The sequence below is a fragment of the Prionailurus viverrinus genome, chromosome A3 (assembly GCF_022837055.1).
Source record: "Prionailurus viverrinus isolate Anna chromosome A3, UM_Priviv_1.0, whole genome shotgun sequence".
Classification (NCBI taxonomy): domain Eukaryota; kingdom Metazoa; phylum Chordata; class Mammalia; order Carnivora; family Felidae; genus Prionailurus; species Prionailurus viverrinus.
Window position 1 is genome coordinate 66,525,081 of NC_062563.1, and position 15,610 is coordinate 66,540,690.

Genomic DNA, 15,610 nt, shown 5'->3' on the forward strand with positions numbered 1-15,610 from the left:
TTTCAGGTGTGGGATAGGCGGGGCGGGGGGCGGAGGGGCCGGAAGTGGCTTTTCGTAACCCGGAAGGGGAATATTTTTCTGGCTATTGTGTTGATATTTTCAAGCTGCTGCAGTTTCTGTGGCCAAGGGAACCGTCGGGGAAGGATGGTGTGCGAAAAATGTGAGTTAAGAGGCCGCATCTTTGTGAGAAGGAGGCTAGGAGGAGCTAACTGGGCTTCTTCGGGTCCTTGTCTTTTGTTTATTTTTCTTTCAGCCTCAGTTCTCGTGTTCCAGCCTCTGTCCTCTTACCCTTTTTGACCATTCCTGTCCCTCCCCAACGATCGTATAGTCGTTTTGCGTTCAGAGTGGTCTCAGTTTTGTAGATATTTGCGTATTTCCTTTGCCTTCCCCTCCAACCCGGGATCTTATCCCATACAGTTCTTGACTGGCTCCTTCGCCTTACAGACCCTCAGGGTTGGACTGGATCTTAAAAGTCCTAGAGTTGCCACATTTAACAGACATTTAAAAAGAGGAATACCTTTTTTCTAGAAGTATGTCCCATGCAATATTTGAGACATGTCTTTGCGTGCCCTTCCTCACTACTGAAAGTACTTTTGACTGACTTTTAGGACATGACAGTACTGTTGTTTTGAAATTAAAACATTCGTTGTTTTGAAATTAAAAATTCACAGGGCATCCTATATTTTAACTAGCTACACTAAGTTAGAATCCTATCCAATGGCTTAGATACTCTTTGCATGCATACCTGTGGTATTGAGGCAGGGTTCAGAAAGTCTCACCACCTTCAAAGCAGTCTGTGTAAATGTCACTAACTTTTAGAAAAGGCTTTCCACCCTGTAGTCGCCATCTGGTGATTCTAATGCAAACCCTTAAGGTTTCTAGAAAGTTTCTTACGATTTTTTGATATCCTAGACTGTCTATACGTTTTAAAACGGCTGTCATATCCCTAAGTCTTTTTATTCCTCAGCCTCTCTGGCTCTTCTAGGCAAGGTTTCAAGTCCTCTTATCTGTGTTAACATTAACATGATCAATTTTGTTTATATCCCCCCTAGTAGATAAAACTTTGAACACAGGCACCCATAATTTTGAATCACAGTTCTTATATTAGGTAAAAGAATAACCATGGGCAAGTTACCTAATATATCTTGGCCCCAGTTTCCTCATCTGAAAAATGAGAATAATACATAATTTATGGGGTTCAGATAATGTAGGTAAAGCCTGATATAAAAGTGCCTTCGCATATACTCAAAAACTGGTTATTTCTATCATAACCCCCAGTATGTGGCACTGAGAATTAAACTCTCCTTCATTTTATGAGGGGTAAAGTGGAAATAATGTATCCATTTTTCTATGCTTTATATCATCATCTCACATTAAGCTTTAAAAAAATTGTTGATGGGTGCCTGGGTGGCTCAGTCAGTGAAGTGTCTGGCTCTTGATTTCAGCTTGGGTCATGATCTCACTGTTTGTGAGTTTGAGCCCCACATTGGGCTCTGCGCTAACAGTGAAGAGCCTGCTTGGGATTCTCTCTCTCCCCTCTCTCTCTGCCCCTACCCTGCTTGTTCTCTCTTTCTCAAAATAAATAAACTTAAACAAATTTTTTTAATTAAAAAAATAAAATAAAAAGTTATTGCAATGTAATTGACATAGGTACAATTCACCCATTTAAAATGTATCGTTTTGTTATTTTTAGTATGTCCAGAGGGCTATGCAACCATCACCACTATCGATTTTAGAATATTTTCATCACTCTGAAAAGTACATTAAGCTTTTTGACATTGATGTCCTTTAATTCTATTCTATCCTGTACTTAAGCAGTTTTTTGGTTTTGCTTGTTTGAGTAAATATGGCTTACACATTTAGATTATGCACCTTCCGTGATACCTTTTCTCTCATGTAGTGTAGTTCTAAACATATAAATTTGTCTTTCTATGTAACTTGTGTTAATTCTGTACATTTTAGCTTTAGAGGACGGGTATTCTGCCTGGTTTAATTTGTGTGATATGCTTTACACCATAAGTGCTTTTTCCCAGGGAAACTAAGGATACTAAGCAAATTGTGAGAGTTAATTTCCTAAGGTACATAAAAATTTTGAGGACTCAGGACCTGATGTGGTATTAAAATAAATACACATACTTGGTTCTGGGACATGCTATGTGTTATAAAAGGCCATTTGCTTTTCTACTTCCCTGCATGTCTGAGAGTCAACTCTATTATTTCTTTGTTCTACTGCCTTTCTACCTTCTATACCATCTTTTTTTTTTTTTTTTAATTTTTTTTTCAACGTTTTTTATTTATTTTTGGGACAGAGAGAGACAGAGCATGAACGGGGGAGGGGCAGAGAGAGAGGGAGACACAGAATCGGAAACAGGCTCCAGGCTCCGAGCCATCAGCCCAGAGCCCGACGCGGGGCTCGAACTCACGGACCGCGAGATCGTGACCTGGCTGAAGTCGGACGCTCAACCGACTGCGCCACCCAGGCGCCCCAATATACCATCTTACTCCTCAAATAAAATTATACTCTTTTTGGGGCGCTTGGGTGGCTCAGTCGGTTAAGCATGCAACATCGGCTTGTGGAGTCGAGCCTCACGTCCGGCTCTGTGCTGACAGCTCAGAACCTGGAACCTGCTTTGGATTCTGTGTCTCCCTCTCTCCCTTCCCTTCCCTGGCTCATGCTCTGTCTCTCTCTGTCTCTCAAAAATAAATAAACATTTAAAAAAAATTTTAAGTATACTCTTTTTATTACATATTTCTTATCCCCCATCTATCAACTCATTCCACTCACCCTATAAGCAAGCTCATATCTCTCCTATACATAAAGGTAGACTCTCAAGCAACTACCTAGCTCTCTCTTTGCCTTCACGGTAAATTTTTTGAAAGGCTTGGTTATTTTTGTTGCCTTCATATTTTGTTACTTCTTAGTGCTTTCCAAACTTTCGCTATGCCCCACTACTGGAAGAACTTTCAGAAGTTCACTGGAGGTCTCCTAAACACCAAATTGAAAGACCTTTCTCTCAGTGCTTGTCTATGCCTCTGACTTTGAAACTTGGTGTAGATTTCTCTTTGAATTTACTTCTCCCAGTGCTTCTTTACTTTTATAATCTCCAAGTTTTCTTATTTTCCTTATCCCCTTAAAGTAGATGTTTCCCAGTGATCTATATCTGACCTTCTTTTGACTCTTTTTGCAGTTTTAAAGAACAGTTGACTCTTTGTTTTAGAAATATCTGGCTTCAAGTAGCAGATCCATGCCAATGAATGTCTAATCCACATCTCCAGCTGACTTCTCTCTAAACTAAGCACCAATAGAAAAATTTTCTCTAAACAATACTGGGACCCTCCATCTGGTTGTTACCTAATGGTTTAGTACTTCCAAGACTGAATGTGTCGTCCTGCTTCACAAACCGGTACCTTCTCTCCCATCATTTAATGGCATCACAATCCTCCCAGTCACCTATTGACAAAGCCTCGATCATCTCTCATTCATTCTCCTATCCCTTTGTGAACCTGCATCCAAACACGTGTATGCCCTGCTTATTTTACTCTCATTCAACAGCTCCGACTTTCCCTAGCCTTTCAAATACCCTAGCTGAGGTCTCCATCACTCTGAGTTAGACTAATATTATCCCCTACCAGCCCCTTTCCCCTCACACCGTGCTCTTCCAGCCTTTGGCTCTTCTCAAAAGTGTCCTGCATGCATGTGAAGACCAGTAGGAAAAACTGCACAAGTGAACCAGTTGGTACCACTAAAAGAGTATATTTCCTGATCTCCAAGATCTTTAACACTATGCATCAATCTTTTTTTACTTCTCTTTAGTCAGCCTCTCGCCCTTTGTCTCTAGTGACTATTCCAAACTCTTCAGTGCCTTAAACTTCCCCCACCTTCATCTACCCCATCCTGTGTTGACAAATAGCTCCTTACAGGTATAAGAAAAGTGAGGTAATTAAATGGGAACATTCCCAACATTTCATCTTACTTTTACTATGCCCATAATCAGTTCTGCATCCATACCCATTTACTTCTTTCCCTTTATTTTTTCGAGGAAAATCCTATTTGTGTTCTTGTTGCCATCCTTCCCTACCTTTTTCAGGTCCTTTATTTGTCTATCTTTTGGAATCTTTTAATCAGCTCCCCTTCTATATAAAAATGCTCAATTAAATCCTAACTCCACCTTCCATTCTTGCATTTTGTCACCTTTTCTTTTCATTCATGCAACAGTATTATATTCCTACCAAATGCTAGATAGTAGGACCAAAGGGTAAGTATTTTGTCTTACTATCCTTCATCAGTATGCCAGGACATGGCTTAGAGTAATCACAACAGATATTTGAATTGAACCTGATATAAGTGTACTGTATCATTTCCCGAATTTAAAACCTTTAATACATTCTCAGTGAGCAGAGAATAATTCTGGCTTTCTGTGTTTGGAGCCTGGCATTCAGGATGACCCTCCACAATGAGGTCCCAGCTTATCTTTCCAATTACATTTTCACTTACCTTCATTACTCTTTATCCAAACCAAAGTACTTTGCATGCCCATGAGCTTCCCATGCCTTTCCTTGGGATACGTCCTTTTTCTAGTTTGCCTTCATCCTCTCTTCTTTTTCTTCCCAAACCCACTGTAACATGCAGACACTCTCTCTACTGCCTTCTCCAGAAACCCCTGGACTTCCCTAGCCAAGGTTATTTCTTCCTTCATGGTATTTCTTCTGGTGCTTAAGTTGTCAATTACTATGCTTTTTGTTTTCTAGCTTACATTTTGGTTTGAATGGTTCTTTTTCAGGGGTATTTACCCCCTTTAAGAACCTGGAAAAGCTATGGACTCTTACAAGAAGAAAAATGGATATACAGTAGTTTGGTGTACAACTTCACCTTGTTCATTTGTCTTCTGAGGTCTACCCCTGGAGCCCAGGTTAAGGATTACTATTGAGGAAAATAGCATGTTGTAGGTTCCTTGAAAGTAGAGCTTTATCTAAATTACCATTTTATTTTTCTCTAAACTTTGCATAGTGGTTTATGTATCTTAAGTGCTTAGTATGTTTATGGAATAAATAGATCTATCAGATTTGTTTAAAGTATACAGGTACAGGGAAAGACTATCATAAGCCATTGTGCTGTACAGATTTTACTGAGAGTCAGTTATCCATTATCCACAGCTAGTAACTTCAGTCTCAGTTCATAGCCCTTACCCCAGCATGAAAAGTCTCCGACTGTAATAAGATAGTTGATACCATTGTGAACTTTAGGCACAAAGTAGTGTATTTATTAGACAGTAAATCCTAATTCCCCTTATTGTACTATCTTGTTATAACAGGTGAAAAGAAACTTGGTACTGTTATCACTCCAGACACATGGAAAGACGGTGCAAGGAATACCACAGGTATTTTTTCCTTTTTAGAAAATAGAAGTTGAATCAAATATTTCCCGTGACTGATGTTTTAGCCTTTACACTATTTGTAAAAGGAAATGTTTTGTGCACAAAGTATTTCATCTGTTAAATATTAAAGAACTCTAGATCCCTCCCAACAATTTAATATCTTCTTCTATTTAGTTTTCTTGGTTACATGTTAGAGGTTCCTAATCTATGAGGTAAGAGATAGCAAAATCATTAAATGATTTTCAACCAATGAGTATATCATAATAATTGATTTGATTCAGTTTTATTAGAGTATATATTTAATTCCCCCTTTCTTCACCTGACTTTTATATTCTTAAATCATTTACACTGTTTTCACTTTCATATCATTATATACAGTTAAGATGTTTTCAAAGGGAAAGAAAAGAAACACTTATACTGTATTCAGGGTCGGTGGCACCAAAGTAATGGCTTCTAGATTTTACAATAGATAAATTAAATGCAGACCCGTTCCTAAAGTCCTGTTTTGAGTCTGAGAAATAAAATGATGATCCAGAATTTTATTGTTTCATCATAAATGTTTCCTTTTTAAGTGGTGTCTTAAAAACATGGCTATGAAATGAAGATTTTGAAAATGTTGATATTGGCTAGTCTATTGGTAGGAGGTCTAAGAATGAACTCTTTAACAAATTGTTAAGTGGTAAATGTACATGTTATGGTGAAATGTGCAGAAATAACCCACTAAAATATGTGTATATTTTGATATAGAAAGTGGTGGAAGAAAGCTGAATGAAAATAAAGCTTTAACTTCAAAAAAAGCAAGGTAGGTAAAGGAGCAGCTACATCGTGGAGACATAACTTTCCATTCTTTTTAGTCTTAAGCATACTGAACTTGGTGTGTATCATTCTGTCATGATTTAAACAGTCAGGTACCAGCATGCAAAGCCAAGCTATTTGTTATAACCTGCCAGTTTCACCCTGATCCTCCCCACTCTATCAATTTGTGAAGATATTACTGCTCTTTTTTTACCAGAAAACATGACTTTTATTTCATCTCATTCTTTTTCTTTTCTGCTCTGCTCTTTTCTTTTCAAAACGATGGTTTCTGGCCTTACCCCCCCTAAAACTACTTTGCAGTTTCATTCAAGTGCTTCAGTGTGGTATGCAATAATACTGCCTGGTTTTGTTTACTGTACATTATTTCATCTAGATCTTCATTAATGTACAAATTGGAGGCAATAGAGAGATGTGGACAGATCAGCAGCTCTGGAGTCAGACCTAAATTTGTATTTAGACTCTGTCACTCTCTTGCTCTGAGACCTTAAGGAAGTTAAGCCAGTTTCTTGACTTCTCTGAACTTTATTTTTTCATCTAAGAGTGGAGATAAAAATGTCTCCTACCCTAAAAACCACTTTTTGACATCATGCCTTATTTATTATTCCCAGTCTTAAAAATTCCATGAACTCTTCCAGCTGCCATCCCATTTCCTTGCTTCCCTTCACAGCAAAAGTTTTCAAAAGCCTTAGGCTTTCTCAATGTCTATAAGTTCCATTCTCAGCTTCTGCCACTCCGGTCGGGTCTTAAGCCCCATCAATCCCTGCAGCTGCTCTCACCTGATGGCAGCAGGATCACACCTAATGGCCACTTCTCTATTTTTTTTTTTTATTTATTTTTTTTAACGTTTATTTATTTTTGAGACAGAGAGAGACAGAGAATGAATGGGGGAGGGTCAGAAAGAGGGAGACACAGAATCTGAAACAGGGTCCAGGCTCTGAGCTATCAGCACAGAGCCCGATGCGGGGCTCGAACTCACGGACCGCAAGATCATGACCTGAGCCGAAGTCGGCCGCCCAACCAACTGAGCCACCCCGGTGCCCCCCACTTCTCTATTCTTATCTTGATTAACCTTTTAACAACTCTCATTTTTGCAACCTGCTATTCTCTCTCTTTTTTTCTTCTCTTCTCTTCTCTTTTCTCTTCTTTTCTTTTCATAAGCTCTACCTCCAGTGTGGGTCTAAACTCACAGCCCCAGGATCAGGACTCGCATGCTCCACTGACTGAGCCAGCCAGGTACCCCTGCAACCTTGTATTCTCTTGGCTCTGGGGTACCACCCTCTTTTCTCCTCCCAACTCACTGTTCCTTCTCAGTCAAGTGCCTCTGGACTCAATCCTAGACCTTTCTCTTTTTTTTTCTATTTACAAATATATAATCTTTCCTCAAGTGACTTTAGTCCAGTGACTTGAAATTCATACTGTATGTTAATAACCCAGATTTACATCTCCTGTCCTGACTTCTTTGAGCTCCAAACATATATCCAACTGCCTACTTGTCTTACCATTTTGATGTCTAACAGGCAACCTCTTAGTCCTTGTCTTCTAATCAGAGTCTTACACACCACTGTCCGGTCCAGTTGTGCAAACCAAAAAGGGAGAATTCTGCACATTTTCCTCACTTTCCTTTGATCAGTAAATTCTTTAGCTCTACCAGCAAAATATAACCTGAGTACACTTGCTTCACTGCTGTTACCCTGTTCCAAACCACTGTTACTTGGTAGATGCAGTAGTAACTTTGTATCTTTCTGCTTCCTCTCTAGTTCCCTATAATTCAGTCTCATAGTAACCAGAGCAGTTACTTTAAAAGGCACATAAGTGCTTTTCTCGTGCATTGCTTTTCTTTTCAGGTAGAATATAATCTAGGCCCCCTTCCACTTTCTTACAAGGTTCTCCATGATCTGGCCCTTCCCACCTCTCTGACTTCCAGTTGGACTACTCCTGCATCAGACAGGCCAAGCCCACTCCCATTGGCAGAGGTTTATGTTTGTTGCTCCCTCCTCCTAGAGCTCATCCTGCAGAGTTCACATAGCTGGCACCTTGTTGTTGCCAGGATCTAGCTGAAATGTCACCTCCTAAGGGTGGGTCCCTAACCAGCATCTGAATTAAGGTCTTCCCCTCCTTCTCCTCATGTCTGCCACAGTGTCCTGTTTGAATTTTCTCTACAGTGTGTATCACTGTCTGAAAACCATGTTTGTTCCTTTACTTATTGTCTGTCTCCTCACTACAATGTCAGCTTGAGAGGGTAGAGGCTTTGTCTGTCAAGCTCATTTTTGGTATGTAAAACAGTAACAGGCACATAGTAGGCACTCATGTATATTTGCTGAAAGAATTAATACCTATTTCATGACATTGTCCCAAGGATTAGAAATAATAATGATAATGATAATAATAATAATGAAGCTTTTACTACCTGCAGTGCCTGGCACATAATGGTGCTTATTAAGTAATGGATATAAAACAGCATAATAGATTTAATCTTCAGTAGAGCATCTCACTAAGTATTGCTCTGACTTATTGATGTCTTCTAAGACAGTTCAGTTATTATTAACTAAGTTGTAATTTTTACAGACTGTACAGTTTTATTTATTTTTAATTTTTTTTTTAATGTTTTATTTATTTTTGAGACAGAGAGAGACAGAGCATGAACGGGGGAGGGGCAGAGAGAGAGGGAGACACAGAATCGGAAGCAGGCTCCAGGCTCTGAGCCATCAGCCCAGAGCCCGACACGGGGCTCGAACTAATGGACCGCGAGATCGTGACCTGAACTGAAGTCAGCCGCTTAACCGACTGAGGCACCCAGGTGCCCCAGACTATACAGTTTTAGATACCTCCAGTTACTTTTTGCTCCCAGCCTTACTCCAATATCATTAATAAATAGCTATTATTTTTGGATACTCTAAATATCTCACTTTGGAAAGTGTACCATTATATTGCATTGAATCTAAGATACCAACATTTAGAAGAGGTATCATTACTTTAATAAAGAAAAAGCTCTACCATGAATTGTAAGATGTCAGACATATTAAAATGTGCATTTTAGTATTAAATATGGTTTTAAACAAAAGTAATCTCTAGACATACGGATGCAAACAAATCGAGCCTTATTAAAAAGAGGAATAGTGTCTATGCTATCTTCCTTTGTGCAGAATAAGGTGACATTCTTTTGGGTTTGGAAAAATTAACCTTTGAAAATAAGCTGTTGTGCCCCAAGAGAAGAAACCAGGTCTAGGACAGTGTTGGTATTCAGTACATGAGTATTGTTACAAAAGTTACAGCCAGTTTAGGGGGAATTATTTTCTACTCCAGCTGCTGTAAAATGGCATTTTTATATAGCGGAAACTCTTCTATGCAAAGGGATTGGATCAATTAGTTGAAAATGTCAGCTAAAATAGGCAATCATTAAAAGATACACATACCTTATTGTAAGTCATGGCACATGACGTGTACATGCATTCATCAGTCATTTGGCACTGAGACAGGCCTTTTGAGTATGAGTCTACTGATAAGAGTTCTTCATCATTTTCCTCACATAAATCATAACCAGAATGCGCATTTCCGGTATCTTAAAGTAGAGCAAGAACTGACAACTTGTAAAGTGCCAAGTCCTTCCACTTATGATTTTGTCTGTATTTTGAAGTTGTCTCACCTAATTCAATGGCAGTTCAGTGATTCACATTTATCTAGCCATCCTAAAGCATTCTCATAGTCTTTCATAGAATTGGTCACTTTTTGCACCCACATTTCATCAGTTTCCATAATATTTAACTATATCATACAAATAGATTGGCAAATACAACTCGTAGAAACAGGCTTGGGATTAAGTACAACTGATAAGTCGTTTATAAGCATACAACTCACATGGAAGGGGTAGGGTTGTGCAGGAGCAGTGAGAGAGGGTAGCTGGCTGCAAGCGTGCTGTGGCTATCAACTGTAAAGTTTGACAGAGGGAACAAAGCATGGATTAATCCCATTTGTTGCCTAAAGGAAGTCATTTAACTGTTTTCTTTTCTATTTTGCATTTTTCTTTCTTTAAAAAAAAAACAACTCCAGATTCGATCCATATGGAAAGAATAAGTTCTCTACTTGCAGAATTTGTAAAAGTTCGGTACATCAGCCGGGTTCCCATTACTGCCAGGGCTGTGCCTACAAAAAGGGTAAGTTTCTTTCAATACTGTTTTTCTGTTCATATCCAGCCTACATTTGGCACTGACTTAGATAGCATAGAAAAGGAGTAGCCTTTCATAGTTTCAGAGATCGATCCTGTTAGTCAAGTGCTCTTTTTTCTAAGGCAAGATGACACTTAGAACCTGGTTCATAGCTGCAAGTCCGTGCTTGCTTTTTTCTCTTCTCTGATGCTGTTAAATTATGTTTTAAGCCTCAGGAGTGACTTAAATAAACCAAAGTGTTAATAGTAGGTATTTGATTGGTATTATGAGTTGGTATTATGATTTGATTGCTTACATGTTTTGTTTGTTTGTTTATTTTAGGCATCTGTGCAATGTGTGGAAAAAAGGTTTTGGATACCAAAAACTACAAGCAAACGTCTGTGTAGATGTGTCAATGACGTTTCTGGCTTTCTATGTGATTTTACTTTTTGCTTTGAATTTCCAAGGCATAACATAGATGTTCAAGTTAAAAATAACACATTTTAAGACAGTTTAATATTAAACCGTTGATTACCTGATCAGTATTCTTTTTTATTTTGCTTTCAAGAATTTCTAAACAACAGTGTAACTAGTTTTCTGCCTTAGTTCTTTTTCTCACAAGCGTCTTGTTGAATTAGCATAAGTGGAAAATTTAATGAAAAATATTTTCCCAGTTCTCTATATGCTTTTTATTTATCATTATTCATATAATTCTTTTCTTCACCCTCTACTTTATTTATAGATATTACAGAAGTGAGAAGGAGATTACTGATTGATATTTTGCTCTGAATTTTGCATCAGACTTGTAACTCTTCCCTCACTCCCTTCCTGTTGCATGGTTCTTAGAATGAGCAGTCTCTTTATTAATTGTAAGTTCACAGGGCATTGAAACATCTGAAACCATTATTGCTGAATCGTTCCTTAGTAATTAGCCCAGACCCCAGTCATAAGTTGTAGTGATGATACTTTTTATTTGTTCTTGATGCCAAAGTGCCAGTCCTTTCCTATGAGAATACAAGGGTCAGCCCATGTATGTCCAAATGAACACACTGGATTTCAGAAAAATACGGGTTATGCACATTACCTTGAATTGGAACAGTCACGAAAGCCAAAACAACAGTGTTTGTCCATGGTAGTGTGTAACAAATGAGTTACTACTCTTTAGGAAGGCTCCTTGAAGCAAAAACCAATTTTTTTCCTTCTCTCCCCACCCCCCCAAAATAAATAGAACAAAACCAACATTTTGACTCTTTTTTTATATATAACATAGACTGCTAAAAGACTACGTTGAGGTTCAGACAAAGATTTTTCTTATGCTGCCTTCAAAGGTTTTGGACTTCTGCTTTTGAAGCCTGCAGCCTTCTGTGGGAAACCAAAATCATACTCCCTATCGCCAAGTGCAGTATGTGAACATACATATCACTATAAAATATGTAGGAGAGAGAACATGATACACATGGTGTAGATACTACATTTCTATTTGCTTTAAAATTATTACGGAAAATATTTAAAATTTTAACCATTTAATTTATCTGTAAGGTTTTTAACACAGTGTTTTTCTAGGATACATTGTTATCCTGAAAGATCACAAAGGTGATACAAAATATAATAAAAAAGCTCTGAGAGCAAGAAGTATCTTCTCACTTTTAATCAATTAGGGATTTTTCATTAAATCAACACAAGGGGCCCATAATAGGATCAAGTTAAAGAGCAGCCCAGATCCATTAAAAGTTGGGTTGGTCGGCTTTGGGAAAGTACATTTCTCAGGTATCAGCTGGGATCTTGACTTCCACAACTCACATTTCACATTCGTGTCTTGCATAACTTCCTTCCCTAAATGACCTACTGGCCAGACTCAGGTTCTTCTATGAAGATTTTTGTTAATGTTACACCTCAGAATAGATTATAAGTATTATAAGTCTTCATATTGTTGAAATAATAATATGACTGCCATAAGTTGAATAAATGTTGGGGCGCCTGGATGGCTCAGTTGGTTAAGTGTCCTAACTTGGTTTCAGCTCAGGTCATGATCTCAGGATTCATAAGATCGAGCCCCACATCAGCCTCTGTGCTGAGAGCATGAAGCCTGCTTGGGATTCTCTCTCTCCTCTCTCTGTCCCTCCCTACCCTCAAAGTAAATATATATATATATTTTTAATTGAATAAAAGTTTTAAGTGAGAAGGAAAATCCCAAAACAAAACATGAGCATAAACTATTTTTTAGAGGAGACTGGGTGGCTCAGTCCATTGAGTGTCTAAGGCTCAGGTCATGATCTCACAGTCCGTGAGTTCGAGCCCCATATAAGGCTTCCTGCTGTCAGCACAGAGCCTTCTTCAGATCCTCTGTCTTCCTCTCTCTCTGCCCCTGCCCCACTTGCATTCTCTTTCTCAAAAATAAAACATTTAAAGAATAATTTAAAATAAATAAAAATATTTTAAAATATTTTTTTTAAATAAGGCATAAAAAGAGGCGCCTGGGTGGCTCAGTGGTTGAACATCTGATTTTGGCTCAGGTCCCCATCTCACGGTCTGTGAGTTTGAGCCCCGAGTCAGGCTCTATGCTGACAGCTTGGAGCCTGGAGTTTGCTTCGGATTCTGTGTCTCCCTCTCTCTCTGCCCCTCCCCCGCTCCCGGTCTGTCTCTCTCTCTCTGTCAAAAATAAATAAACATTAAAAAAAAATAAGGCATAAAAACAAACTATAAGATGACAGAATTAAGGCCAAACAGGTTTTATCAAAGTAAATGTGAAAATGATGAGATAATGTATTTCTTAAATCTCAGATTGTATTTAAAATATGCATAGTAGAAATAGCTTAAATACCAATAGAATACCTTTATGTACATTCATTCATAGAATATGAATGTGAAATGAAAAAGTGATGTGAAGAATTACACATGTCCATAAGCTTGTGTGCACATACCAAAAACATCTGAGAGCAATTAGTACTGTTTTCTCTGTGGAGTGGAACAGAAGGTTGAAAAAAGAGAGACTTAACCCTTTTACCCTAATGGCAACTACCTAACACATTTTAGTTTCTACTTCCCTTACATGGGGGAACAGGAGACTTATAGTTATATATCCTAGAAGTATATATATTTACATGCACATATAGGTATATGTTCTGAGAATTTTAAGAAGAAGAAGCATATGTTCTCCATTTGACTTCATTTTTAATGTTTCTCATGTTTGGTTTACCATTTTCTATCTCGTTATATTTTTTTTCTTGGCCAATTTGAGAATACATTGCAGACATACCTTTTCACCTTTAATGTTACATATGCACTTCGTAAGAACAAACATACTAATAAGTACAGTTATCAAATTCAGGAATTTAACATTGATAGGATGCTTTCATTTAATCTACAGCCCCTATCTCACTTTCAGTTGCTCCACTGATATTTTTTTTGCAGCTTCAGAATCTAGTTCAGGATCATATGTTAGATTATCATGATTCTGTCATCTGGAACAGTTCGGTAGCTTTTGTCTTTGATACTACAAGTGTCAATACATTGAAGAATACAGGACAGTTAAAGTATAGATTATCCTTCAGTTTGGATTTTTTTTGATGTTTCCTTGTGTTAAATGTGGGTTATGCAGTGTGAGCTGAAATACTATGAGTGATGTGTCCTCCCAGTGTCACATCCAGACTCACAAAATATCCCTTTGCCCATATTGGTGTCCATTTTGATCACTTGGGTAAGATGTCACCCATTTTCTCCATTGTATAGTTACTATTTTTCCTTTTGCACTTAGTTGATAATTTGTGAGGAGAAATTTTTTTTTAAGTTTATTTATTTATTTTGAGCAGGGGGAGGGGCAGAGAGAAAGGGAGAGAGAATCCCAAGCATGCTCTGCCTTACTGGGGTTCAATCTCATGAACCGTGAGATCATGACCTGAGCTGAAATCGAGAGTCAGATGTTTAACCGACTGAGCCATGCAGGCACCCCAAGAAACTTTTGAGACCATGTTGATATTCTATTTCTCATCAAACCTGCCTCTTATAGATTTAGCATCCTTTGATGATTCTTATCTGAAAACATTTTTTACTGTGATGTGTATAAAACTGTGATTTTTCTATTTTTTTTAAGAGAGTGAATGGGGGAGAGTGGCAGAGGGGAAGAGAGAGAATTTTATACTGAGTGTGGAGCCTGATGTGGGGTCATGACCTGAGCCAGAACCAAGAGTTGGATACTCAACTGACTGTGCCACCCAGGCGCCCCCAAAACTGATTTATCTAACTACATCATTCTTTCTGTATTAACTAATCATTCTACACTAAAGAAAAGATTTCCCTTTATCAGTATAGATATTTGTATAGAATAAATGCTTTTTTTCTGACCATTGGAGTGTTAATTACAGATATGATGCCTTTTTACCACAAATACTTAAGTGTGTATTTTCTAAGAATGAGGATATTTTCTTACATAACCATATCATAATGATCAAAACCAGAAAATTAACATTAATACTGTTATCTAATATTTTTCTGTATTTCACTAGTTGTTCCAGTAACGGCCTTTGTTAAAACAAAAAACTAGTTCAGGGTCCAAATCAGGATAACATTTTATATTTAGTTGCCATGTTTCTAGTCTCCTTTAATCTAGAACAATTCTTGAATTTGTCTTTCAAAAACCTCAAGGTCATAAAACAAGTAAGTCAGTTATTTTATAAAACCTCCCTTAATCTGAGTATTTCTGATGTTTTTTCACAAGTAGATTGAGCTTCTGCATTGTTAGCAAGAATATCATAGAAGTGATGCTACATCCTTTTCAGTATATTTTATGGTGTCATTTGTCCCTTACAAGGAGTTAATTTGAATGACTTGTTTTAGGTGGTCTCTGTTAGATTTCTTCACTGTAAAGTTCCTGTTTTTTCTACTATGTTAAGCATTTTTGTTGGGAGATACTTTGAGAATGTAAATATTCTGTTTCTCAGCAAACTTCCACTAATTTTAGCATCCCGTGTTGTTTTTTGGCTGTATTAATTGTTACCCTGAGAGTTGCCAAATGGCTTTCCAATTCTGTCATTCTTTTTACATTCATTAGTTGGTATTCTGCTGTAAGGAAAAGCTTTCTCTTTTTCCAGCTTAGGAGGAATTCATGGATTGCTATTTTATTCAGGTCTGTTGCTCTCACTTGTTTTGATGTCAAGAGGTCTCAGATTTGGCCAGTGGGAGACCTTTCAAGGTGGTTCCTGGGTCTTTTAGACATGTTCTCATCATTTTTTGAAGAATTCCTTACTTTCTAGCATAAGATGTTTCAAGTTTACTTTATAT

General features: G+C 37.8%; 1 protein-coding gene across 1 annotated transcript; it reads left to right on the top strand.

Moving 5' to 3' along the window:
- The first annotated feature begins 67 nt into the window (after positions 1 to 67).
- On the top strand, positions 68 to 11,572 carry CRIPT (CXXC repeat containing interactor of PDZ3 domain). Its single transcript, XM_047853282.1, has 5 exons — positions 68 to 160; positions 5,313 to 5,378; positions 6,123 to 6,177; positions 10,239 to 10,342; positions 10,676 to 11,572. Exons 1-5 carry the CDS (start codon positions 145 to 147, stop codon positions 10,738 to 10,740), a joined length of 306 nt encoding a protein of 101 aa, XP_047709238.1. The 5' UTR covers positions 68 to 144; the 3' UTR covers positions 10,741 to 11,572.
- The last annotated feature ends 4,038 nt before the right edge of the window (positions 11,573 to 15,610 follow it).

Bases quoted from the DNA above. Each gene is read 5' to 3' on its own strand.
- CRIPT (XM_047853282.1), top strand. The intron at 5,379-6,122 runs GTATTTTTTCCT...ATTTTGATATAG, and splicing joins CGGTGCAAGGAATACCACAG to AAAGTGGTGGAAGAAAGCTG. The intron at 6,178-10,238 runs GTAGGTAAAGGA...AAACAACTCCAG, and splicing joins TTAACTTCAAAAAAAGCAAG to ATTCGATCCATATGGAAAGA.